This window comes from Phyllobates terribilis, unplaced genomic scaffold (assembly GCF_046119375.1).
Source record: "Phyllobates terribilis strain yellow unplaced genomic scaffold, ASM4611937v1 Scaffold_1__5_contigs__length_1240528914, whole genome shotgun sequence".
Lineage (NCBI taxonomy): Eukaryota > Metazoa > Chordata > Amphibia > Anura > Dendrobatidae > Phyllobates > Phyllobates terribilis.
Window position 1 is genome coordinate 1,209,227,090 of NW_027362761.1, and position 26,505 is coordinate 1,209,253,594.

Here is a 26,505-nt window from a genome sequence, read left to right on the forward strand (position 1 = left end):
GCTCCATAGTCTCACTGCTCTTACAGTAAAGAATCTGCGCCTGTGATTATGATTAAACCTTCTTTCTTCCAGACGTAGAAGATGCCCCCTTGTCCCCGTCTCAGGCCTCAGAGTAAAAAGATCAGTAGAAAGGTCTTTGTACTGTCCCCTCATATACTTGTACATAGTAATTAGCCTTCTTTTTTCCACAGTAAATAACCCCAACTGTAATAACCTGTCTTGGTATTGCAGACCCCCCAGTCCTCTAATAACCTGTCTTGGTATTGCGGACCCCCCAGTCCTCTAGTAACCTGTCTTGGTATTGCAGACCCCCCAGTCCTCTAATAACCTTTGTCGCTCTTCTCTGCACCCGCTCTAGTTCAGCTATGTCTTTCTTATACACCGGAGACCAGAACTGTACACAGTATTCTAAGTGTGGTTGCACTAATGACTTGTACAGAGGTAAAATTATCTTCTCCTCATGAGCATCTATGCCTCTTTTAATGCATCCCATTATTTTATTTGCCTTTGCAGCAGCTGCCTGACACTGGCCACTAAACGTGAGCTTGTCGTCCACCAATACACCCAGGTCTTTTTCAGTGACAGTTTTGCCCAGTGTTTTACAATTAAGCCTATACAGTGGTGGCCAAAATTATTGGCACCCCTGCAATTCTGTCAGATAATACTCAGTTTCTTCCTGAAAATGATTGCAATCACAAATTCTTTGGTATTATTCTCTTCATTTAATTTGTCTTCAATGAAAAAACACAAAAAGAAGTGTCCTAAAGCCAAATTGCATATAATTCCACACCAAACCTAAAAAAGGGGGTGGACAAAAGTATTGGCACCCTTTGAAAAATCATGTGATGCTTCTCTAATTCGTGTAATTAACAGCACCTGTAACTTACCTGTGGCACCTAACAGGTGTTGGCAATAACTAAATCACACTTGCAGCCAGTTAACATGGATTAAAGTTGACTCAACCTCTGTCCTGTGTCCTTGTGTGACCACATTGAGCATGGAGAAAAGAAAGAAGACCAAAGAACTGTCTGAGGACTTGAGAAACCAAACTGTGAGGAAGCATGAGCAATCTCAAGGCTACAAGTCCATCTCCAAAGACCTGAATGTTCCTGTGTCTTCCGTGCGCAGTGTCATCAAGAAGTTTAAAGCTCATGGCACTGTGGCTAACCTCCCTAGATGTGGACGGAAAAGAAAAATTGACGAGAGATTTCAACGCAAGATTGTGCGGATGGTGGATAAAGAACCTCGACTAACATCCAAACAAGTTCAAGCTGCCCTGCAGTCCGAGGGTACAACAGTGTCAACCCGTACTATCCGTCAGCGTCTGAATGAAAGGGGACTGTATGGTAGGATACCCAGGAAGACCCCACTTCTTACCCCGAGACATAAAAAAGCCAGGCTGGAGTTTGACCCAAAACACACTTCCAAAATCACTATAAAATGGTTTGAGAGAAAGCACTGGAGACTTCTAAGGTGGCCAGCAATGAGTCCAGACCTGAATCCCATAGAACACCTGTGGAGAGATCTCAAAATGGCAGTTTGGAGAAGGCACCCTTCAAATATCAGGGACCTGGAGCAGTTTGCCAAAGAAGAATGGTCTACAAGTCCAGCAGAGCATTGTAAGAAACTCATTGATGGTTACCGGAAGCGGTTGTTCGCAGTTATTTTGGCTAAAGGTTGTGCAACCAAGTATTAGGCTGAGGGTGCCAATAGTTTTCTCTGGCCCATTTTTGGAGTTTTGTGTGAAATGATCAATGATTTGATTTTTGCTTCATTCTCTTTTGTGTTTTTTCCTTGCAAGCAAATTAAATGAAGAGAATAAGACCAAAGAATTTGTGATTGCAATCATTTTCAGGAAGAAACGGAGTATTATCTGACAGAATTGCAGGGGTGCCAATACTTTTGGCCACCACTGTAATTATACATTTTATTTCCTCTGCCCAAGTGCATTACCTTACATTTATCCCCATTAAAGCTCATTTGCCATTTATCAGCCCAAGCTTCTAGTTTACATAGATCCTCCTGTAATATAAAATTGTCCTCCTCTGTATTGATTACCCTGCAGAGTTTAGTGTCATCTGCAAATATTGAAATATTACTCGGTATGCCCCCTACAAGGTCATTATTAAATATGTTAAAAAGAAGGGGGCCCAATACTGACCCCTGTGGTACCCCACTGTTAGCTGAGACCCAGTCTGAGTGTTTTCCATTAATAACCACCCTTTGTTTCCTATCACTGAGCCAATTCTTAACCCACTTACATATATTTTCCCCTATCCCCATTGTTCTCATTTTATGTATCAACCTTTTGTGTGGAACCGTATCAAAAGCTTTTGAAAAGTCCATATACACAACATCCACTGCATTTCCTTGGTCCAGTCCAGAACTTGCCTCCTCATAAAAGCTGATCAGATTAGTTTGACAGGAACGGTCCCTCGTAAACCCATGCTGATATTGGGTCATGAGGTTATTCTTCTTCAGATACTCTAGTATAGCATCTCTTAGGAAACCCGCCAGGATTTTACCCACAGTAGAAGTTAAGCTTACCGGCCTATAATTTCCAAGTTCAGTTTTTGTCCCCTTTTTGAATATTGGCACCACATTTGCTATACGCCAGTCCTGTGGTACAGACCCTGTTATTATGGAATCTTTAAAGATTAAAAATAATGGTCTATCTATGACGTTACTTAATTCCTGCAGTACTCGCAGATGTATCCCATCCGGGCCCGGGGATTTGTCAACTTTAGTGATTTTTAGACGCCGCCGTACTTCCTGCTGGGTTAAGCAAGTGACATTTACTGGAGAATTTTTGTTATCACTAATCATGTTTTCTGTCATGTGATTTTCTTGAGTAAATACGGTTGAAAAAAAGACATTTAGCATATTGGCTTTTTCCTCATCCTCATCCACCATTTCACCCAGACTATTCTTAAGGGGGCCAACACTATCATTTTTTAGGTTTTTACTATTTATGTAGTTAAAGAATATTTTGGGATTATTTTTACTTTCTCTGGCAATGAGTCTCTCTGCCTCAATCTTTGCTGCCTTGATTTGGTTTTTACATAATTTATTTAATTTTCTGTATTTATTTAATGCCTCATCACTACCTACTTGCTTTAGTTCCCTAAATGCTTTCTTTTTGTCACTTATTGCGCCCCTTACAGCTCTATTTAGCCATACTGGTTTCCTCCTATTTCTAGCATGTTTATTCCCATAGGGTATATATTGTGCACAGGTCCTATTCAGGATGCTAATAAATGTCTCCCATTTGCTTTGTGTAGCTTTATGTCTCAGGATATCGTCCCAGTTTATTGCACTAAGATCATCTCTCAACCGTTGGAAATTTGCCTTCCTGAAGTTTAGAGTCCTTGTAACCCCTCTACTACACATCTTATTAAAAGGATAAATTAAAACTTATTATTTTGTGATCACTATTACCCAAGTGACCACCAACTCGTATATTTGATATGCGGTCTGGCCTGTTGGTTAATATTAGGTCTAGCAGTGCCCCCCTTCTTGTTGGGTCCTGAACCAGTTGTGAAAGGTAATTGTCTCTCATAGTTGTCAGAAACCTATTTCCTTTGCTTGAACTGCAGGTTTCTGTTCTCCAATGTATTTCAGGGTAGTTGAAGTCTCCCATAATAATGACTTCTCCTTGAGTCGCTGCTTCATCTATTTGCTTTACGAGGATATTCTCCGCTACTTCCATTATTTTTGGAGACTTATAACAAACCCCTATCAGTAATTTATTATTTTTCCCCCTCCCCTTATCTCCACCCACAGGGACTCTACGTTTCCATTAGATTCACATATATCCCCCCGCAAGATGTTTTTTAGGGATGATTTTACATATAAACACCCCCCCCCCCCCGCTTGCTTGTACGGTCATTTCTGAACAGACTATAGCCCTGTAAATTAACTGCCCAGTCATGGCTCTCGCCCAGCCACGTCTCAGATATCCCTACCATGTCATAATTATTTTCCAACAAAATTAATTCTAATTCCTCCATTTTGTTGGTGAGGCTTCTGGCATTAGTGTACATGCATTTTATGTATCTCTCTCTACCTCTATTCCTTATTAAGGCCCCGTCACACTAAGCGACGCTACAGCGATCCCGACAATGATACAACCTGTCAGGGATCGTTGCTGCACCGCTATGTGGTCGCTGGTGAGATGTCAAACAGTCAGATCTTCCCAACGACGCAGCAGCGATGCAGCGACCCGTAACGATCTGTATAACGATGCACGCCTATGTGTTTCTGTGTCTGAGTCGTCAACAAGGTCGTTGGTAAGGTGTCAAACACACCGATGCATGCTACCCAGCGGGGCCTCAACGATCAAAATGTCCAGACCATTCCGACACGACCAGCGATCTCACAGCAGGGGCCTGGTCGCTGCTAAGTGTCAAACGTAGCGAGATCGCTACTGAGGTCGCTGTTGCGTCACAAAACTTGTGACGCAATTTCTTTATTTGTGCCCAGGTCACTATCTGCACTATCTTCCCCACCTATAAAATGAATACCCTCCCCCCCAATCCCTAGTTTAAATACTCCTCCAACCTTCTAGCCATTTTCTCCCCCAGCACAGCTGCACCCTCCTCATTGAGGTGCAGCCCGACCCTAGCGTAAAATCAGTAGCCAACTGAGAAGTCGGCTCAGTTCTCCAGGAACCCAAACCCCTCCTTCCTACACCAATTCCTGAGCCACTTATTTATCTCCCTAATCTCCCGTTGCCTCGTTGACGTGGCACAGGTAGTATTTCAGAGAATACCACCTTGGAGGTCCTTGCTTTAAGCTTGCAGCCTAAGTTCCTGAAATTATCTTTAAGGACCTTCCACCTACCTCTAACTTTGTCATTTGTGCCAATGTGCACCATGACCGCTGGGTCCTCACCAGCCCCTCCCAGTAATCTGTCAACCCGATCAGCGATGTGCCGGACTCGAGTGCCAGGTAGGCAGACACCGTTTGACGATCCCTGTCTTTGTGACAGATTGCCCTATCTGTTCCTCTAATAATTGAGTCCCCCACTACCAGCCCCTGCTTTGCCTGCCCTGCTCTCCTATTTCCCCCCTTACTGGAGCTGACACTCCTCCGGCTTTCAGAGGACATGCCTTGCTGCAGCAGTGCTACCCCTGTACCGACACCCCCCTCATCTGCCAACTTTGCAAACTTATTGGGGTGTGCCAGATCAGGACTAGCCTCCCTGGCACTCTTCCCTCTACCACCCCTTCTGTCATCCAGCTAAATGCTTCACTGCCCTGCAGCTCCCGACTACCACTCTCCCCCACATCTACCCCAGTGAGCAGCAGACTCCTTTCCATATTATCAATCGATCTCAGTGTTGCCAGCTGCTCATTTAGATCCAGTGAAAAATTTAAAAGCGGTCTGAATACTTTCTGCACCCGCTGTATATGGGGTACGGAGCATTGAGTTTCTTATACATAGGGTATGGAGCATTTGACTTTTCAATGAACATTACAACCTGGTTCATAGTGCTCCTTTTTTTGCAGCGGCATCACTATCTTTTGGAATAATTGACTTTCACATCCTCATTTCCCTTAAACAGGGCCTAATAGGGAAAGCAGGGTCAGCCGCTGATGAGTGAGGGCGCCACTGCGCAGGAATAAGGTGCCGACCTCCACTGGAAAGGCTGAGGACAGGCTGAGAGATTAAATAGGGTTAATCTCCTTGTGACAGAGTCACTGGTATGATATAAGAGGGAAGGTATGTGTCACTCAGGTTGCTCTCCTGTGTGAACTGAAACCTACTAAATTTCAGCCAGCATGTTATGTGCTGGGGGTTAAGTCTCAAAGGGTGCGGTTTTATGGCAATGGCAAAGAGGGTGGGAGGCCATTCCCCCATCTCCCCCTCAGGGTGTGGCTGAGCAGGGTTAAATACTCAGTCAGGAGTTTGTTCTGTGTGTGGTCTGGAGAGTGAAGTCTTCAGGCTGTGTTGTGTTGAAGCCAGAGAGCAACACCTGGTGTTGCTGAGACTTCACTTTGCTACCTGGAGCGGGCTAAGCCTTGCTAATACTCTGTTGTACTTTTTCTTTCGTTTTCCAGTTATCCCCGAGAGGGACTGTTTATTTTTTTATGGGACGCTGGCAGGAAGTTTACCCGCGTGTCCTGTGTCTACCTCCGGAGGGCCGAGCAAGTCGCTTTACCACACCCTATATACCTTTTATTGTTGATGTTTGTCTTGTATGTGTTTTTTTTTATAAATATATTAATTAAAGGTAATATTTTAATATCTTGTATAAAGTACTTTTTTCTTTGGTGAATTCTTTAATCTGTGGTCAGACATGAAGATAGATGATTTTCTCTGGTGAACAGCAAACATGAAGGAGCTGGAGCAGTTTTGCCTTGAGGAATGGGCAGAAATCCCAGATGTGGAAAGCTCATAGAGACTTATCCAAAGCAGCTTGCAGCTGTAATTGCCTCAAAAGGAGGCTCTACAAAGTACTGACTTTAGGGGAGAATAGTTATGCACACTGAAGTTTTCAGCTATTTTGTTTGTCCTATTTGCTCTTGGCTTCACAATAAAAAGAAAATCAAATGTTCACATTTGTCGGCATGTTCTTTACATGAACTGATAGGAACCCGCACAAAAACAGTGAAATTCCAGGGTGTGAGGTAGCAAAACACAAAAAATGCCAAGGAAGGGGTGATGGGGATGAATACTTTTGCATGCCCCCGTATCTGTCCCAGGATATACTTCTCATGCTGGACACATTTCTATCCATAGTTTATTGACCCTTTCCTGACCGCTGAAGCATTTATAAAACCATTATTGCCACAGTAAAGACCCTTGTGCCATATTATCCTGGTTACCACATCGAGGAGGTCCGTCACTGCACAGAACACGTCTCCTCCAGAGTCCAGCTTTACACCACTCCATCCGATGCTCAGCATTGTGCTTGGTGATGTACGGCTGCATGCAGCTGCTCTGCCATAAAGCTCCCGGTGGGGGCGCAGTGTTTGTGCTGATAGCAGAGGAGGTCTGGACTCTGCAGTTATGGGGTCAGCAGAGCGGTGGTGACTCTCTGCCCCCTGCTCCTCAGCACTCGGCCCCCTCTCTGCAATGTTACGGGGTCTCCACTTCGTGGCTGTGTTGCTGCGGTTCCTTCCACTTCTCAGTAATAATCACTCACAGGTGATGGGGGAAGAAATGTCATGGACGGACATGTTACCCTGGGGGCTCCTATTTCAGGACTGTGCTGGTATCAGTGAGCTCTATGTTTTTTGCTCCAATTTTAGTATATACTGGTTTTCAGTTTGTGTGATAACCCCTCTAAGGAACATAAGCCATGAATATGAGGAGGCTGCAGGTAACAGCCCCAGGGCCGGCACAGCCTGGAAACTCTATCCGCAGCAATGATGGAGAAGTATCATCACCAGGGACAGATGATGCAGATAAGAGGCGACATGGAGCAGCAGCGGGCTGGTATGCGGCCCATGAGCCGGGGAGGAGCCCGATGCCAGCCCCCGCCCGTCAGCACACGTTCAACTGTATCAGCATTCTGGCTGCTAATACAGTAGAAAGCAATGAGAGGGAGCAGTTGACGCCCCCCTCCTCCATCAGCTTACGCCTCCCCCCTCCATCATTCTTGAAGAATGTCTGACTACATGACACCTGCTGCGCTGCAGAGACCGGTGCAGGGGGTAAACAAGGAGAGGCGAGTATTGTTATTTATTTTAAATCAGTGAGAACATTGTGATGGCCATAATACTGTATGGAGGCCTATGGGGGGTGCACTATACTGTATGGAGGCCTATGGGGAGCAAATTATACTGTATGGAGGACTATGGAGAGCGAATTATACTGCATGCAGGACTATGTGGAGTGCATTATACTATAGGGAGGACTATGTGGAGTGCATTATACTATAGGGAGGACTATGGGGAGTGCATTATACTATAGGGAGGACTATGGGGCCAGTTATACTATATGGAGGACATTATACTATAGGGAGGATTATGGGGCCAATTATACTATAGGGAGGACTATGTGGAGTGCATTATACTATATGGAGGACTATATGGGGGTCATTATATTTGGAGGGCTATGTCAGAACCTTTACACTTTATGGAGGGCTATGAGGGAGGCCATTATACTGTATGTAAGCAATTATTGAGCGAGAAGGTTTGTGTTGGGTCCATCATAATGTGTGGTGTAGGCCCATTATACTGCATGGAAGTCACAGTTGGGGGATCATACTGTGTTAGGGGTCACCATACTCGGAAGTTGAGGTGGCGTCCAGTAGGGTCATTATACTGCGGGTGTGGAGGGTACAGTGTGGGAATTCACTCTGGGGGTATCACAATGTGTTTAGGGGGCACTTTTGTTGACATCATAATTTATGGGTACGATGATAGGGGAATCTAGGGCTTCAGTGAAACAAAAATTAATTTGCAAGGACTGCAAAGTTGTGACATATGCTCTTCTATGACTCTGAGAAATATTTTTATTTTTGTTGGAGGAGTGAGGGGGAGGATGGGTACCCAATTAGAACTTCTGCTACGAGGCCCCATGATTTCCATGTACGCCCCTGACGCCAGAGGATGTGACACTACAATTTACAGATCCTGACAGGTACAGAGTTTACAGTAAACCAGCACGTCTAATCCTCTGGAGGATGAATTATTGGAACTGTGCCCCAATAAATCAGGTAACGGGAATGAAGCCAGCGAAGACATTTATATTATGTAATAGGAAAAAATTACATTAATTATTAAATGACGGCAGGATCACAGGACCCCGCTGACACATGGGCAGTGGTGGTGGGGTCACCGGGCAGTGCTGAGGGGATCCCACACACACAGGTGAGGACTCGGCTGACATCAGATGTGAGCGGACCCCGTTATCCGTTATGTTCTGCACCCTTCCCGGACGTCCCTACGATTGTTGTGTGGATTGGAGGAGCACTGAGGGCACAACGCTGCCATCATAGAGGTCGGGAGTGATCACAAGTCATAGAAATCCAAGTGTGCCCCGGATCTGTAGGTGTCGCTCTGGATGACGTCCAGCATCTTCTGTGCAGACACCTCAGCGTCTACTAACTTCCCATCACGCTTCATGTTAATGAACGTCTGCCGCCGCTCCTCATCGGCCGTCAGCGTCCGCGCCTCCTCCTGCATCTGCGTGTCCAGGACCCCTGCAACACAAGACCTGCAGTCAGCAAAGACCCCTGAGGAACGCAGCCCAGCACTCATTGACTTTTTCTATTAGTTTTTGGGTGTTGGGTTTTGACTGGAGAAACACCGCAGGCTCGGCTTTTCTCTGCCGTCCACTGCAAAGCATAGATGCCACAGTTCTAGGGGTCCTCACATTTACGGGTTTTCTTTCAATTAATTTCTACTTTTCCACAATTAAATTATCCAAATAAAAAAACAGTTTTGCATTGACACATTCTATAACAAACCCATAACTTTATGTTGTGCTGCCCGGCTTCAGAACCCTTTTGTACTAATCTTTGCTCCTATAAAGCGGTGCATCCGGCTGCACTGCGCTCTATGTTACATTTATAGGATACTGTGCCACGTGAGATAACAGCCAGGACCATGGTCATCTCCGATGCCACCAACCACGTGATGGTGTGGGCACTGACCCAGCCAACAACGCGCCTGTCGTGAAGCACTATCATAAGGTAGGAAGGGGTTAAAGTAACCCACCCTCCGGTAGAGAGTAGATGCCAAAGTGGTTGTGGTGGACATGAAGCCTTTTGCTGCCAGAGGTTTCAGGACAAGGCCCCCTCTCACCCCTCCCATGTTGCTGTGGCCTAAACCTTCTCCCGTGGCGGCAGCGTCTCCCATCTGGGACGTCATTTGTCAGTAATAACACAGGAGCTGCCAGCAGCGGATCTTGATGATTTGTACATTCAGCAGAGAACCTTCCTCAGACGACCATTAATGATCTCAATAACAGCAGCCGAGGAAGGAGGTGCCGGGATTTCTGGTTCACACTCCAGATGTTTAGAAAATTTTGTTTCCCCTTGTCCGTCATTTGGAGAGATGACCGCAGCTGGCTTTAAGCACTTGCAGCTCTCCATCCTCATATCAGGGCTGCGCTCTGGATTTTGCAGCAGGCGCTGTGGCCCAGGACCTATTGTGAGTGAAGGTTTTGGGCTTTTAAGTCCTACAGATAAGAGAATCAATTGAGAAGAGCCAGGGGCCCGGTCAGGTCAGAAGTCCATGGCCACCGGACAGGAGCCCTGTGGACCTCCTCTATGCACATCACTCCAGGTTAGTCAAGAAACTTCCGTGGCTGCCTACAGGTAAGGGGAGGAAGCCATGCACCTCACCGCTGCACCCTAATATTCTGTGTGCCGTATTATACACTTCCGTGCAAATGAAAAGGTAAATCCGTGCAGATTCGGACCGTTCGTCCCAGAACAGTCAGGGTCAGAACTACGCGACAGATCGATGTTCTCCAGGACGAGCAGTCAACAAGCACGGCCACTAGAAGCCAGGCCTGTGTGCCCCTCAGCAGGCCCACCGCCACACCGTACTGAGCCCACATTCACACACGCTGCATCAACTACACTCACCACAAGCTGCAACAGAGGCCAGAAGAGCCTCCTTTTGGCCTCCGCCTGGTGGCATAAGATGGGAATGCTGCATTGAATAGTGTAACACAGCGCTCGTGCCTGCAGACTCCTTATTAACCCCAAGGAACACATCTGCCTGTATAGGGTAAGCCCAGGAGTGGCGTCTGCTCCACAAGCCGCAAACCCTGGCCGTGCTGCACAGCCGGCATCAGCAGTGACTGGAGCGCACTGCCAGCAGCAAGCACTGACCGACCCATTTAAAGGGATAGTCCAGGTAAAATAAAACTTTGCCAGAAGAATAAAGGCTGTAAAAAACTAAAACTTCCCCTCCAGCATCACTCGGAGCCGTATCAGCGTTTTTTTCTTTGCTGTTACAGCCAGACATCCATATATCAGCAGATATAAGTAGTGGGGGTGACGATGCATCACACGGCGCACAACACTCATCATTGTTGTTGTGGATTTTACATCCGTTCCAGCTAAGCCATAATTTTGAGGCTTTGGGTCAAGAATCATGAGAAGGCCAGAAACTCACCGAGAACGGAAGCTATCCGTGATCCTCTTGTAGAATGATGGAGGAAGTTGTACAATAAAAGCTTTCACAGCTTGGAAAGATCAGATTTTTCTCATTTTAACAACTACAAAACCCATGGCAGTTTAGTTCCTCTGTTGATGTATTCAAAAACAGATCCTCGTGTGACAAGTTAAAAATTCTTTAAAGATGACCTGTCACTTGCTCAAAAAAATTCCCTGCCCTCCCCTGATTCTGCCACTTTTTTTCCCCGTTTGCCGCTGCGTCGCTCCTTTGCCGAGATATTCACATGAGTTACTTCTGGAGCGCGGCATCTGAAAGTCATAAGTTACTTACCGGTAACGGGATTTTTCGGAGACCAGGACAGCACCACGAGAGAGGGGATCCGCCCATCAAGGACAGGAAACCTACAGGTTTAAAGGGGTGGCACCTCTCTCGCCTGAGTGTGGATTACAGAGCATTGAGAGGACGGCCAGGTTAGAAAACAACCACAAAAAACTACTATATACACCACCTTTTAAGTGTGACATTTTTAACTAAGGGAGGGACTATAAGGGTGCTGTCATGGTCTCTGAAAAATCCCGTTACCGGTAAGTAACTTATGACTATCGGTTGACCATGACAGCACCACGAGAGAATTGCAGAGATGAAGAAGTCTAGGGAGGGACCACAGCCAGGAGCACACTCTCCCAAAGGTGAGGTCAGTTGAAACACCCAAATCCAGTATACAGTGCCTATAGAATGTAGAGGGAGAAGACCAGGTAGCAGCCTTACATAGGTCTTCTATCGAGACACCTGTCTTCTCCGACCAGGAGGTTGCCACAGCCAGGGTGGAGTGAGCCTTCAACCCTTGTGGCACTTCCTCCCCGCTGGACGCATAAGCTAGAGAAATAGCCTCCCTAATCCATCTAGCTATGGTGGACTTTGTGACCTTAAACCCTTTCCTAACCCCTTGGTAGGATATAAACAAAGAACTCTCTCTCCTAAAGTCTTTGGTGACCGAGAGGTACCTAACCACACATCTCCTTAAGTCTAACGTATGAAACTCTGCTTCTTTCTGGTTACTTGTATTAGGACAGGAGGAGGGTAGGACTACTTCTTGAAGTCTGTGGAAACGATAAGCTACCCTAGGGAGATAGGCGGGATCAGGTTTAAGAATTACTCTATCATCCTGGATTTGAGTAAAGGGTAAAGCCGAAGAAAGAGCCTAAATGTCACTAATCCTCCTAGCCGAGATTAAAGCTATTAGTAGCGCTGTTTTAAGGGAGAGGGATTTAAGGGTTGCCGACTATTGGCTCAAAAGGCGAGCTAGTCAAGGCCTTTAGAACCAAATTTAAATCCTGTGGAACAAAATTGCTTTTGATGATGGGTAAGGATTAGTGTTGAGTGATACCTTCCGATATCAGGAAATATCGGATCGGATTGGATCGGGCCGATACTCAAAAAGTATCGGATATCGCCGATTCCGATACCGGAAACCAATGCAAGTCAATGGGACACAAATATCGGAATGAAAATAAACCCTTTCTTTCCTTGTAGGTTAATTCTACATGAAGGAAAACAACTAAGAATAATGTAGAATGTATTGGGGGAGGTGGGAACAGTGCTCACAGTGAAACATGAAAAGCCGGCAATTCAGCAGCGGCATACACCGGTACCCCACAAATTACAACAGAAAGAATAGAGCATCACACATAGATTAGATAGATATATATATGTGACTGACATGTTTCTGAAGTACAGTGATAGTGTTGATTACTGTACTTGTCATTTAGTGTTAAAATAAAGGATTTATTTTAATAAAAATTGGCGTGGGGTTCCCCGTAATTTTAGGCTCTAGCGGAGGTTAAGCAGACCGCTGGGGCAGATGTTTGAAGCCTGGGAAGGGGGTAATACCCACGGAGCTTCCCAGGTTACTAATATCAGCCCCCAGTTGAATACCTAGCCTTTACTAGCTATTAAAATGGGGGACCCCCCCCCAAAAAATGACGTGGGGTCCCCCCTATTTTAATAGCTAGCAAAGGCTAGGCAGACAGCTGGGGGCTGATATTAATAGCCCAGGAAGGGAGCCATGAATATTGGCCCCCTCCCAGGCTAGAAACACCAGCCGTCAGCCGCCCCAGAAATGGCGCATCCATAGGATGCGCCAATTCTGGCACTTAGCCTCGCTCTTCCCACTGCCCTGTAGCGGTGGCAGTGGGGTAATAGGGCTGGGGTTGATGTCAGCTTATAATGCCAGCTGACATCAAGCCCAGGTTAGTAAGGGAGAGGCGTCTATAAGACACCCCCATTACTAACCCCATAGTCAAAGTTAAAAAAAACCCACAAACACCCAGAATAAAGTCCTTTAATTGAACTAAACACACAATTCTTTATTGTTCTAAATTAAACCATACTTACCGTCACGCCCATTCCAGCTGAAGTCAACGATCTCCTGCAATAAAAGAAAAATAATAAAGCAACATCATCCTTACCTTTCGATGGTTCCCAGGACAGCTCCAGCTCTGCTACATCGAGATGACAGGCTGGACCGCAGCAGAACGCCGCCATCCAGCTTGCCATGCGGCAGACACTGAGAAGCGCAGGCATGCTTGCGCTCCTCAGTGTCTCGCTGTGACGGCATCCAGATGAGCCGACAATGAACTCAGCTCACCTCATGCACGTCACTGACAGCGTGGGAAAATTCTCCTGCGCATGCGGTGAGCGTGAGAGAATTCTCCTGCTGAAGAGCTGAGCGCAGGAGAATTTTCCCACGCTGTCAGTGACGTGCATGAGGTGAGTTGAGTTCATTGGACATGAGCTCACCTCATGCATGCCACTGACAGCGTGGGAAAATTCTCACGCTGAAGCGCTGAGTGCAGGAGAATTTTCCCACGCTGTCAGTGACGTGCATGAGGTGAGCTGAGTTCATTGGACATGACCTCGGCTCATCTGGATGCCGTCACAGCCTGACACTGAGGAGCGCAAGCATGCCTGCGCTTCTCAGCGTCTGCGGGATGACAGGCTGGATGGCAGCTTTCAGCTGCGATCCAACCTGTCATCTCGATGTAGCAGAGCTGAAGCTGTCGTGGGAACCATGGAAAGGTAAGGATGAGGTTGCTTTATTATTTTACTTTTATTGCAGGAGATCGTTGGCTTCAGCTGGAATGGGCGTGATGGTAAGTATGGTTTAATTTAGAACAATAAAGAATTGGGTCTTTATTTCAATTAAAGGACTTTATTCTGGGAGTTTGTGTTTTTTTTAACTTTGACTATGGGGTTAGTAATGGGGGTGTCTTATAGACGCCTCTCCATTACTAACCTGGGTTTGATGTCAGCTGGCATTATAAGCTGACATCAACCCCAGCCCTATTACCCCACTGCCACCGCTACAGGGCAGTGGGAAGAGCGAGGCTAAGTGCCAGAATTGGCGCATCCTATGGATGCGCCATTTCTGGGGCGGCTGACGGCTGGTGTTTCTAGCCTGGGATGGGGCCAATATTCATGGCACCCTTCCTGGGCTATTAATATCAGCCCCCAGCAGTCTGAATAGCCTTTGCTAGCTATTAAAATAGGGGGGACCCCACGTCATTTTTTTGGGGGATCCCCCATTTTAATAGCTAGTAAAGGCTAGGTATTCAGCTGGGGGCTGATATTAGTAGCCCAGGAAGCTCCGTGGGTATTACCCCCTTCCCAGGCTTCAAACATCTGCCCCAGCCGTCTGCTTAACCTCCGCTAGAGACTAAAATTATGGGGAACCCCACGCCAATTTTGTTTTAAATAAATCCTTTATTTTAACACTAAATGACAAGTACAGTAACCAACACTGTCACTGTACTTCTTTTATATGTGACTCACATGTTTCTATCTATCTAAACTATGAGTGAAGCTCTATTCTTTCTGTTGTAAATTGTCGGGTACCGCTGCTGAATTGCCGGCCGGCTTTTTTAAAGAGACGGTGCATGAAAACACTATTATTTTTTTTTAATAAATCCTTTACACTAAATGACAAGTACAGTAAGCTGAGCGCTGCCATCCAGCTTGTCATCCTTCAGAGACACTGCAGAGCGCAGGCATTTTGGGAACTTCTGATTCCGGTATTCGATATTCTAAAAGTATCGGAACTCAGTATCGGAACTCCGATACCGCAAATATCGGTCGATACCTGATATTTCAGTATCGGAAAGCTCAACACTAGTAAGGATCTAAACGCAGCCCTAATAAAACGAGAAACCCAATAGTTGCCTGCCAGATCACAGCTATATAGGACGCCTAAGGCAGAAACTTGAACTTTTAGGGTACTGGTGGTTAACCCAAGTTCAAGACCCTTTTGTAAAAACTCTAAAATTTTTGCTATTGGTGCCCCCTCACCAATTCTAGAACCAAAAAAAGACAAAAACTTTATCTAAGTTCTAGGAAAGATTCGAGTTGTAACAGGTTTTCTGCTACGCATTAGGGTAGCTACTAGATCTTGAGAGAACCCTTTCTGTCTTAGCAGTGACCTTTCAAGTTCCATACCGTGGAGGCCCGATGCTTGAGGATGGACTATTGGACCCTGGAAGAGAAGATTCGGAACCTCGGGCAGGACCCAAGGATCCGAGATGGACATGCTCCCCAGGCATGAGAACCAGGGTCTCCTGCGACCATCAGAACACTTGCCTTGTTCTCCCTGATCTTCCTTATGACCACGGGAAGAAGAGCCAATGGGGTAAAGGCATAGGCCAGGCTGAAATCCCAAAGGTATTAGGACAGCGTCCACTGCCAGGGGATCTTCTCTGGGATTTAGGGAACAGAAGAGCCTTGTCTTTCGATTTAGTCTTGTGGCAAACAGGTCTACCATCGGAGCCCACCCCCCCCCCCCGCCATCTTCAGACTATTTGGGAGAAAAAGTCTTGTTTTAGTTCCCATTCTCCCTGCCTCAGAGGATAGCGGCTTAAGAAGTCTGCTTTTGTATTTTCTTTTCCCCTTATATATACGTTAAGGAAAGTAGATGACATTCCGTGATCTGAAAGAGATGATCCGTCACTCTCATCAGTGATCTTGACCGTGTACCCACCCCTGCTGGTTCACGTATGCTACCGCAATTCTATTATCTGAAAGGATCTTTACATTCTGACCTTGGAGGAAAACTAAGAAATAATTAAAACGCCTTGTCTACTGCCAGCAGCTCTTAAGCGTTGGAGGAGAGACCCTTTTTACTATTCAACCAGGCCCCCTGAGCTACCATATCCCCCAGATGGGCTCCCCACCCACTGGGACTCGCATCGGTGGTAATTGTTCTAGTAGTTCTAAGTACACAGAGAACCCTTTGAGATAGGCTCGCCTCATCCTCCCGCCACGGTAAGGACTCAATTGACCGGGGTGACAAGGACATCTTTCCTTCCAGGTGTCCCTTAAGCAAAACTTCATTATATAGCACATCCCACTGTAGCACTCTGGAGTGGTATTGTGGCCACAGAACCCCAAGGAAACATATCAGGGTACCCAACAGGGACATTGCTGCTCTAAGGGACATGATCGGATTTGCTACTGCATTTTTCGCCTTATTCCCAATCTTTTATTTTTTGGCTTCTGGGAGGTAACATACTTGAGAATCTGAATCCAACATAATACCTAAAAACTGCTGAACGTTTGAGGGTACAAACCTAGATTTTTCTAAATTCAAGATGGTGATCACCTCTTACAGGTGTTTATTACATTGGACGGCAGAATTTCTAATTATCAAGAAATCATCCAGATGAGGGATAATCAAAATATCACATTCTCTGACACGAGCCATGACCTCCGCTATAATTTTAGTAAATACCCAGGGGGCTATGGCCAGACCGAACGGCAGGGCCCTATGCTGGAAATGCTTGACTTCCCCATCCATGATCAAAGCTACCCTTAGGTATTTCGGGTAATCCTCATGGATAGGAACATGGCAATAGGCATCTTTTAAATCTAGTACTACCATGTAACAGCCTGAAAACAGCAATTTTATTGTTGAGTTGACAGATTCCATCTTAAAGGTGGGAATTATCAAGAACTTATTAAGGGCTTTTAAGTTAATGATACACCTGAACGATCCGTCCGGCTTAGAGACCAGAAAAAGAGGCAAGTAGGATCCCAACCCCCTTTCGGACGCTGGGACAGCCACCAGGACTGCCTTATGAAGTAAGTCCAGCACCTCCTTTTGTAGGGCCAGCTGCTCTGACATTGAGGAACGGACCAGGGTCAAGATGAATCTCCCACGAGGAATCGCCTGGAACTCGAACCTATCAGATGAAGGATCCAGTTACTGGCTGAAATATTTGTCCAGGCAGGTAAGAAGACTAACAGCATCCCCCCTACCTGGGCTAAGAGTCATTGACTTGGTTTCCGGGGTCCCCGAGTAGAGGAAGAAGAACCGAACAGAAGCCCTCTACCTTTCGGCCTGCGGTCTTCCCATTTATCCTGATCTCTCTGTGGTCTTTTACGCACAAGTCTTATTCTGCGAAAAGAACGTTTATAAGCAGGGATGGATAAGCTAGGGAACCCTTTTTTCTTGTCGCTTGCTTTATCCAAGATTTCATCCAGAACTGGTTCAAAGAGATGTTCCCCTTCACATGGTATGGTACACAATCTCGTTCTGGCTTGAATATCTTCGGGCCAACACTTAAACCACAGGGCTCTACGGGCTGCGTTGGACATGGCGGCTGATCTTGCTGCCAACCTAACCGAGTCTGCGGAGGCATCTGCTAGGAAAGCTGCTGCCCCCTGCATGAGCAGGATGTTGGATAATATCTCCTTCCTGGATGTATCATTTTTTAGGTGGGATTCAAGCTGTTACAGCCATATCATCAAGGACCTGGCCATACAAGTTGCAGCAACTGCCGGCTTTAAAGCCCCAGCAGTTGTTTCCCAGGTTCCTTTGAGAAAGGTAACAGCTTCTCTGTCCAACGGGTCCTTAAGGGCCCCCATATCATCAAAGGGGAGAGATGACTTCCTAGATGCCTTGGTTATAGCCACATCTAGCCTTGGAGCTTTCTCCCAGGAGGAAGAGGCAGAGTCCTCAAAGTGGTATTTCCTCTTAAAGAAAGTAGGGCGAGAACCCTTTCTTTCCGGCCTTTTCCATTCCCTATGAATTAGATCCTGAAGTTTATCATTAATTTGAAAACACCTTTTTCTTTGACCTAGTCCCCGGAACATCATATCCTGGACTGACTTTTCTGGTCTGGCATCTGTAATGCCCATAGTTGAGCGGACCGCTTTAACCAGACCGTCAATTTAATTTAGTGGGAAATAATGTTGTCCTGTACCACTGTCAGAAGATGACTAGGACGAGGACGATAAATCCTCAAAGTCCACCTCATGGGCCGAAGATAGGGAGTCATCAGGGGCTGGGGAGACCTCACAATCTGTATCCTCCTTGCTCTTATGCTTTTTAGAGAGGACTTTGCTGATCTCCGATTTTACTAGGGATTTTAACCCTAAGGCGAAACTAGGGGTCTCGTCAGCCAAAGTTTGGTTAATACAGGATTGGCATAGCTTTTTAGGATACGAGTCCGCTAAAATGGCCTTACACAACGCACAGTCATTGTGCTTGGATTTGGAGGTACACTTCTTCCCCTATTAAAAACAGAGAAGAAGAAGGGACACTCCATTACTAAGTGAACTTTCTTGAAGATGGCTGAAAGGGCTGATACCGGTTTGGAGGAAGGACCTCTCTCACCCGGGGAATCTCTGGAGGCCGCAGACTCTTTCATCCTGCTGGAGCCACGCTGGCCAGACCTCTTTCCTGAGGTTCGGGTATTACCGGTAGCTCGAGGGCGCCGTGTCTCCTGGGTCTCCCCAAGCAGCCGCTGAGATGGTGAAGATGGCGGCTGTTAAACTAGCTGCTGCTGCTACTGCTCACTTTCAGGCTCCATGATAGAGAAAAAAGTAGCTGGGAAGCCTGGAGCAACGGAGCTTAGGTGCTTAAATAGCAGCACTTGCTGCACTTTTTTTTTTGATCGCATTCCCTTAACATCAGGTGCGACTGCCCTGTGGGCATGCCACCTGCTGGCCATAGTGGTTCATGCCGCACTATCCCGGTGCACAGACGACGCTGGAGCTGCCGACCCCAGACAGGGGCGCCGCTCAACAGCTCTTTCAATATCTAGGCATCTTCAACAGGTAAGCCTGTCACAGGTTCCCTCCATCAAGGACAGGAAACCAAACTGAGGAAAGAGAGAGGTGACGCCCCCTTTTGAGCCTGTAGCTCTCCTGTCCTTGATCCCCTCTCGTGGTGCTGTCATGGTTGACCGATAAATCTCAGATTTACAGTCAACTAGGTGTTTCTTCAGTCTTTCCAGGGGCGTGCACCTTCACGCCTTCCTCCCAGATACAGCCAATCACAGCGCTAGCACTTTCAGACTCTGCCAAGCTGGGATTGGCTGCATCTGGGAGTGAGGAGTAAAGGTGCACGCCCCCAGAGGAGACTCTGAAGAAACACCCAGTTGAACTGCAAATCTTAGATTTCACATGCTGCGCTCCAGAAGAAAGAAATGTGAATATCTCTTGCAATGGAGCAAAGCAGAGGAAAACGGAAAGGAGCAGCAGAATCAGAGGAGCTCAGGGATTCTTACAAGATATTTAACTACTTTTTTTTTAGCAAGTTACAGGTCCTCTTTAATGGCTCCAGTGGGAGTTACAAGGGTGTTGACATTTTTTATTTTTCTGAGGAAGGGGTGACAACCTCTGGCTGGGCCTGATAGGAAGACCAAGATTGCAGACATGCAGGCCATAGTTAGGCCCCCGGCTGCCATGACAATGCAATATCACCCGTGGAGTGCAGAGGGTTCGTCTCTGTCTAACCAACTAGATGCTTTAGTCACTATCGATTTTGGCATTTAGGGAGTTTAGGATAAGTCAGCATGCATTAAGGGTTATAAAAGGGTGTCGATGTGTGAGGTCACGGCCCATGCATCCAAGATGCGACAGTGGAGCAGTCACGTGACTCCACGGAGTGCAGTACCTGGTGAGTAGTTGAGTACGCGGATGTCCGCCTCTTCCTCGGCCAGGACTCTAAACATCATGTCTCGAGCCGCTTTGCCCGTACAGTACAAGGTCCAAGACTTGAGCGGCTGTATGGCAGCCAGGGAGGTCACGTTGACCACCACTCGCTGTAGTCCTGCGCGTTTTGGGAAGGTTTTCAGCAGGGAGGAGGTGAGGCACAGCGCGGAGGACACATTGAAGGACAAGTATCTGTTCACCTCCTCTACATCCATGATGTCCACAAACGACTTACTGATGTCTCCCAGGGACCCTGGAGAGAAGACACCAAAGCAAGCAAGAAATGAGGTGGGGGATGTGCATGGACCATCGCTGAAAGCACCTGAACTTCTCTGCCCACCATACATCTATCACAGTTCTGGTCAGGCAGACGCACAGGTTGCCCATGACTAGCGCCCCGAGCCAGGCAAAGTGCACCAGAGAGGAGCACACGCCACCTCAAACCAGGAACAGTACCCTGTTGAGGACGATATGCCGCCTCTCCCCCCGCCGGGCCAAGGAGCGCGTCACCCCACGCCACCTCCCCCATCTGTGCTACTATTCTGTCCACCTCAGCCACCTCTCCCGACCCGTTTTGTATCACTTCCACCGGTCTTGAATCTCTGCTCCACAGTTTGCATCTCCTCCACCACTGCTGTCTGTCTGGTAACGACCTCTGCTACCAATCTTGCACCTCTTGAAATCTGCTCCCCGTCCTGTACCGGCTCCCCCCTCTGCCTCCACTCCCCATCCCGTCAACCCCTCTGCCTCGCCGTACCGGCATCCCCTCCCCGTACCCCCTCAGACTCCCCCTCCCCCCTCAGTCTCCCCGTACCAGCACCATCTCCCCCTCCGCTCCCCGTCCTGCACCTGCTCCCCCTCCCCTCCCCGTACCGGCACCCCCTCTGCTCCACAGTTTGCACCTCCTCCACCACTGCTGTCTGTCTGGTAACGACATCTGCTACCAATCTTGCACCTCTTGAAATCTGCTCCCCGTCCTGTACCGGGCCCCCCCCCCCTGCCCCCTCTCTCTCCACTCCCCATCCTGTGCTGGCAACCCCTCCACGTCCCGTCAACCCCTCCGCCTCCCCTCCCCGTACCAGCACCGCCTCCGCGTACCGGCACCCCCTCCCCGTACCCCCTCAGCCTCCCCCCTCCCCGTACCCCCTTCTCGTCCTGTACCGGCTCCCCCTCCGCCTCCCCGTACCAGCACCCCCTCCGTCCCCCCTCCCCTCCCCGTACCAGCACCGCCTCCGCCCGTACTCCCTCAGCCTCCCCGTACCGGCATCATCTCCCCGTACCGGCACCCCCTTCCCGTCCTGTACCAGCTCCCCCTCTGCCCCCTCTCCCTCTTCACCGACCCCCCCCTCCATCCCCTCCCCGTCCTGTACCGGCTCCCCCTCTTCCTCTGTACCGTCTGCCCCTCCGCCCCCCTCCCCCTCTTCCTCTGTACCAGCTGCCCCTCCGCCCCCCTCTTCCTCTGTACCGGCTGTCCCTCCGCCCCCCTCCCCCTCTGTACCGGCTGCCCCTCCGCCCCCCTCCCCCTCTGTACCGGCTGCCCCTCCGCCCCCCTCCCCCTCTGTACCGACTCCCCCTCCCCCTCTTCACCGACTCCCCCTCCGCCCCCCTCCCCTTGCCATCCTGTACCAGCTTCCCCTCTCCCTCTGTACTAGCTCCCCCCCTCCCCCCTCTTCCTCTGTACCGGCTCCCCCTCTGCCCCCTCTTCCTCTGTACCGGCTCCCCCTCTGCCCCCTCCCCCCTCTTCCTCTGTACCGGCTGCCCCTCCGCCCCCTCCCCTCGCCGTCCTGTACTGGCTCCCTCTCCCCCTCTGTACCGGCTGCCCCTCCGCCCCCCTCCCCCTCTTCCTCTGTACCGACTCCCCCTCCCCTTGCCATCCTGTACCAGCTCCCCCTCTTCCTCTGTACCGGCTCCCCCTCTGCCCCCTCTTCCTCTGTACCGGCTCCCCCTCTGCCCCCTCTCCCTCTGTACCGGCTCCCCCCTCTGTCCCCTCTCCCTCTGTACCGGCTCCCCCCTCTGTCCCCTCTCCCTCTGTACCGGCTCCCCCCTCTGTCCCCTCTCCCTCTGTACCGGCTCCCCCCTCTGTCCCCTCTCCCTCTGTACCGGCTCCCCCCTCTGTCCCCTCTCCCTCTGTACCGGCTCCCCCCTGTCCCCTCTCCCTCTGTACCGGCTCCCCCCTCTGTCCCCTCTCCCTCTATAAAGGCTCCCCCCTCTGTCCCCTCTCCCTCTGTACCAGCTCCCCCCTCTGTCCCCTCTCCCTCTGTACCGGCTCCCCCCTCTGTACCGGCTCCCTCTATAAAGGCTCCCCCCTCTGTCCCCTCTCCCTCTGTCCCGGCTCCCCCCTCTGTCCCGGCTCCCTGTATAAAGGCTCCCCCCTCTGTCCCCTCTTCCTCTGTACCGGCTCCCCCTCTCCCTCTGTACCGGCTCCCCCCTCTGTCCCCTCTCCCTCTGTACCGGCTCCCCCCTCTGTCCCCTCTATAAAGGCTCCCCCCTCTGTCCCGGCTCCCCCCTCCCTCTATAAAGGCTCCCCCCTCTGTCCCCTCTCCCTCTGTCCCGGCTCCCCCCTCTCCCTCTGTCCCGGCTCCCCCCTCTGTCCCCTCTCCCTCTGTACCGGCTCCCCCCTCTCCCTCTGTACCGGCTCCCCCCTCTCCCTCTGTACCGGCTCCCCCCTCTGTCCCCTCTCCCTCTATAAAGGCTCCCCCCTCTGTCCCCTCTCCCTCTGTCCCGGCTCCCCCCTCTGTCCCCTCTCCCTCTGTCCCGGCTCCCCCCTCTCCCTCTGTCCCGGCTCCCCCCTCTCCCTCTGTCCCGGCTCCCCCCTCTGTCCCGGCTCCCCCCTCTGTCCCCTCTCCCTCTGTCCCGGCTCCCCCCTCTGTCCCCTCTCCCTCTGTCCCGGCTCCCCCCTCTGTCCCCTCTCCCTCTGTCCCGGCTCCCCCCTCTCCCTCTGTCCCGGCTCCCCCCTCTGTCCCCTCTCCCTCTGTCCCGGCTCCCCCCTCTGTCCCCTCTCCCTCTGTCCCGGCTCCCCCCCCTCTGTCCCCTCTCCCTCTGTCCCCTCTCCCTCTGTCCCCTCTCCCTCTGTCCCCTCTCCCTCTGTCCCGGCTCCCCCTCCCCCCCTCTCCCTCTATAAAGGCTCCCCCCTCTGTCCCCTCTCCCTCTGTCCCGGCTCCCCCCTCTCCCTCTGTACCGGCTCCCCCCTCTGTCCCCTCTCCCTCTGTCCCGGCTCCCCCCTCTCCCTCTGTACCGGCTCCCCCCTCTGTCCCCTCTCCCTCTGTCCCGGCTCCCCCCTCTCCCTCTGTACCGGCTCCCCCCTCTGTCCCCTCTCCCTCTATAAAGGCTCCCCCCTCTGTCCCCTCTCCCTCTGTCCCGGCTCCCCCCTCTCCCTCTGTACCGGTCCCCCCTCTGTCCCCTCTCCCTCTGTCCCGGCTCCCCCCTCTGTCCCCTCTCCCTCTGTCCCGGCTCCCCCCTCTGTCCCCTCTCCCTCTGTACCGGCTCCCCCCTCTGTCCCCGCTCCCCCCTCTGTCCCCTCTCCCTCTATACCGGCTCCCCCCTCTGTCCCCTCTCCCTCTGTCCCGGCTCCCCCATCTCCCCTCTCCCTCTGTCCCGGCTCCCCCCTCTGTCCCCTCTCCCTCTGTCCCGGCTCCCCCCTCTGTCCCCTCTCCCCCCTCTGTCCCCTCTCCCTCTGTCCCGGCTCCCCCCTCTCCCTCTGTCCCGGCTCCCCCCTCTGTCCCCTCTCCCTCTGTCCCGGCTCCCCCCTCCCCCCCTCTCCCTCTGTCCCGGCTCCCCCCTCTGTCCCCTCTCCCTCTGTCCCCTCTCCCGGCTCCCCCCTCTGTCCCCTCTCCCTCTGTCCCGGCTCCCCCCTCTGTCCCCTCTCCCTCTGTCCCGGCTCCCCCCTGTCCCCTCTCCCTCTGTCCCGGCTCCCCCCTCTGTCCCCTCTCCCTCTGTCCCGGCTCCCCCCTCTGTCCCCTCTCCCTCTGTCCCGGCTCCCCCCTCTCCCTCTGCCCCGGCTCCCCCCTCTGTCCCCTCTCCCTCTGTCCCGGCTCCCCCCTCTGTCCCGGCTCCCCCCTCTGTCCCGGCTCCCCCCTCTCCCTCTGCCCCGGCTCCCCCTCCCCCCCTCTCCCTCTGTCCCGGCTCCCCCCTCTGTCCCCTCTCCCTCTGTCCCGGCTCCCCCCTCTCCCTCTGCCCCGGCTCCCCCCTCTGTCCCCTCTCCCTCTGTCCCGGCTCCCCCCTCTGTCCCGGCTCCCCCCTCTCCCTCTGCCCCGGCTCCCCCTCTGCCCCGGCTCCCCCTCCCCCCCCTCTCCCTCTGTACCGGCTCCCCCCTCTGTCCCCTCTCCCTCTGTCTCGGCTCCCCCCTCTGTCCCCTCTCCCTCTGTACCGGCTCCCCCCTCTGTCCCCTCTCCCTCTGTACCGGCTCCCCCCTCTGTCCCCTCTCCCTCTGTCTCGGCTCCCCCCTCTGTCCCCTCTCCCTCTGTACCGGCTCCCCCCTCTGTCCCCTCTCCCTCTGTCCCGGCTCCCCCCTCTGTCCCCTCTCCCTCTGTCTCGGCTCCCCCCTCTGTCCCCTCTCCCTCTGTCCCGGCTCCCCCCTCTGTCCCCTCTCCCTCTGTCTCGGCTCCCCCCTCTGTCCCCTCTCCCTCTGTACCGGCTCCCCCCTCTGTCCCCTCTCCCTCTGTCTCGGCTCCCCCCTCTGTCCCCTCTCCCTCTGTACCGGCTCCCCCCTCTGTCCCCTCTCCCTCTGTACCGGCTCCCCCCTCTGTCCCCTCTCCCTCTGTCCCGGCTCCCCGACTGTACCGGCGTTGTTGATGATGATCAGGGTCTCCGGTTCTCCGTTCCTCATCTCCGCGGCCGCGGTCACCGCTCTCTTCACGCCGTCGTCTGTGCTCAGATCCGCGGCCGTCCAGTGCACCCCGAGCCCCGGGCAGAGCTCCCGCAGCCTGTCCGCCTCCTTCCGCAGCGTCTCCTCGGAGCGGGACACCAGGAGCAGCGCTGAGCCCGGGGCCGCCCGAGCAGCCAGCTGCCGGGACACGGAGAGCCCGAACCCGCGGGAGGCTCCGGACACCACACACACGACCCGCCCCAGAGACATCGCACCGCGGACTGACAGCTGAGCGCGCTGCCGGCCCGCACTGCATGACGGGAGCTGCAGCGTCAGCAGCCAATCAACGAGCAGTGATTGGTTCTTGCATGGAACACGTCTCTGTATGGGGGGGGCCTTTAAAGGGACAGTACAGATTATTTTCTTTAAGACCTCTATCTATCCGATGGTTGTTGTGACTAGACACCTTCACAATTATCTATATTAACCCCTTCACCCCTGACGGATGTTTTCACCTTCCTGACCAGGCCAAGTTTTACAATGCTGACCAGTGTGACTTTATGAGGTGATAACTCTGGATCCCGCTGATTCTGAGACTGTTTTTTCGTGACATGTTGTATTTCATGATAGTGGTAACATTTCTTTGATAAGCCTTGTGTTACTTTGTGAAAAAAACGGAAATTTGGTGAAAATTTTGAAAATTTCACAATTTTCAAACTTTGAATTTTCATGCCCTTAAATCAGAGAGATATGTCACACAAAAGAGTTAATAAATAACATTTCCCACATGTCTACTTCACATCAGCACAATTTTGGAACCAAAATTTTTTTTTGTTATGGAGCTATAAGGGTTAAAAGTTGACCGGCGATTTCTCATTTTTCCAACAAAATTTACAAAACCATTTTTTTTTAGGGACCACATCACATTTGAAGTCACTTTGAGGGGCCTTTATGACAAAAAATACCCAAAAGTGACACCATTCTAAAAACTGCACCCCTCAAGGTGCTCAAAACCACATTCAAGAACTTTATTAACCCTTCAGGTTCTTCACAGGAAGTTTTAGAATATGGAAAAAAAAAAAATTAACTTTTTTTCACAAAAATTTCCCTTTACCCCAAATTTTTTATTTTCATAAGGGTATCAGAAAAAAATGGCCCCCAAAATTTGTTGTGCAAGTTCTCCTGAGCACGCCGATATCCCATATGTGGGGGCAAACCACTGTTTGGGCGCACGGCAGGGCTCGGAAGGGAAGAAGCGCCATTTGACTTTTTGAATGCAATAATGGTTGAAATCGAGAGCGGACGCCATGCAGCGTTTGCAGAGCCCCTGATGTGCCTAAACAGTGGAAACCCCCCACAAGTTACACCATTTTGGAAACTAGACCCCTTAGGGAACTTATCTAGATGTGTGGTGAGCACCCTGAACCCCCAGGTGTTTCACAGAAGTTTATAACATGTAGCCGTGAAAATAAAAAAAATCTAACTTTTTCCACAAAAATGATCTTTTAGCCCCAAATTTTTTATTTTCACAACAGTAAGAGGAAAAAATGGACCCCAAAAACTGTAGTGTCATTTCTCCTGAGTACGCCGATACCCCATATGTGGGGGAAAACTACTGTTTGGGCGCAC

At 50.5% G+C, this 26,505-nt stretch overlaps 1 protein-coding gene across 1 annotated transcript; it reads right to left on the reverse strand.

Annotated features, from left to right (window-relative positions):
• Positions 1-8,678: 8,678 nt before the first annotated feature.
• SPR (sepiapterin reductase) lies at positions 8,679-25,219 on the reverse strand. The gene is made up of 3 exons (XM_073649486.1): positions 24,852-25,219; positions 20,035-20,325; positions 8,679-9,154 (listed from the first exon to the last, which is right to left on the reverse strand). The coding sequence occupies exons 1-3, from the start codon at positions 25,144-25,146 to the stop codon at positions 8,964-8,966; spliced, it is 777 nt and encodes a 258-aa protein (XP_073505587.1). The 5' UTR covers positions 25,147-25,219; the 3' UTR covers positions 8,679-8,963.
• Between the last annotated feature and the right edge of the window lie 1,286 nt (positions 25,220-26,505).

What these genes read in the sequence shown, in the direction of transcription:
- SPR (XM_073649486.1), bottom strand. Translation starts at nt 25,146, where the DNA reads ATGTCTCTGGGGCGGGTCGTGTGTGTGGTGTCCGGAGCCTCCCGCGGG. An exon ending in GATCATCATCAACAACGCCG is followed by an intron (nt 20,326 to 24,851) that starts GTACAGTCGGGG and finishes TCTTCTCTCCAG; the next exon opens with GGTCCCTGGGAGACATCAGT. An exon ending in CGTACTCAACTACTCACCAG is followed by an intron (nt 9,155 to 20,034) that starts GTACTGCACTCC and finishes CTTGTGTTGCAG; the next exon opens with GGGTCCTGGACACGCAGATG.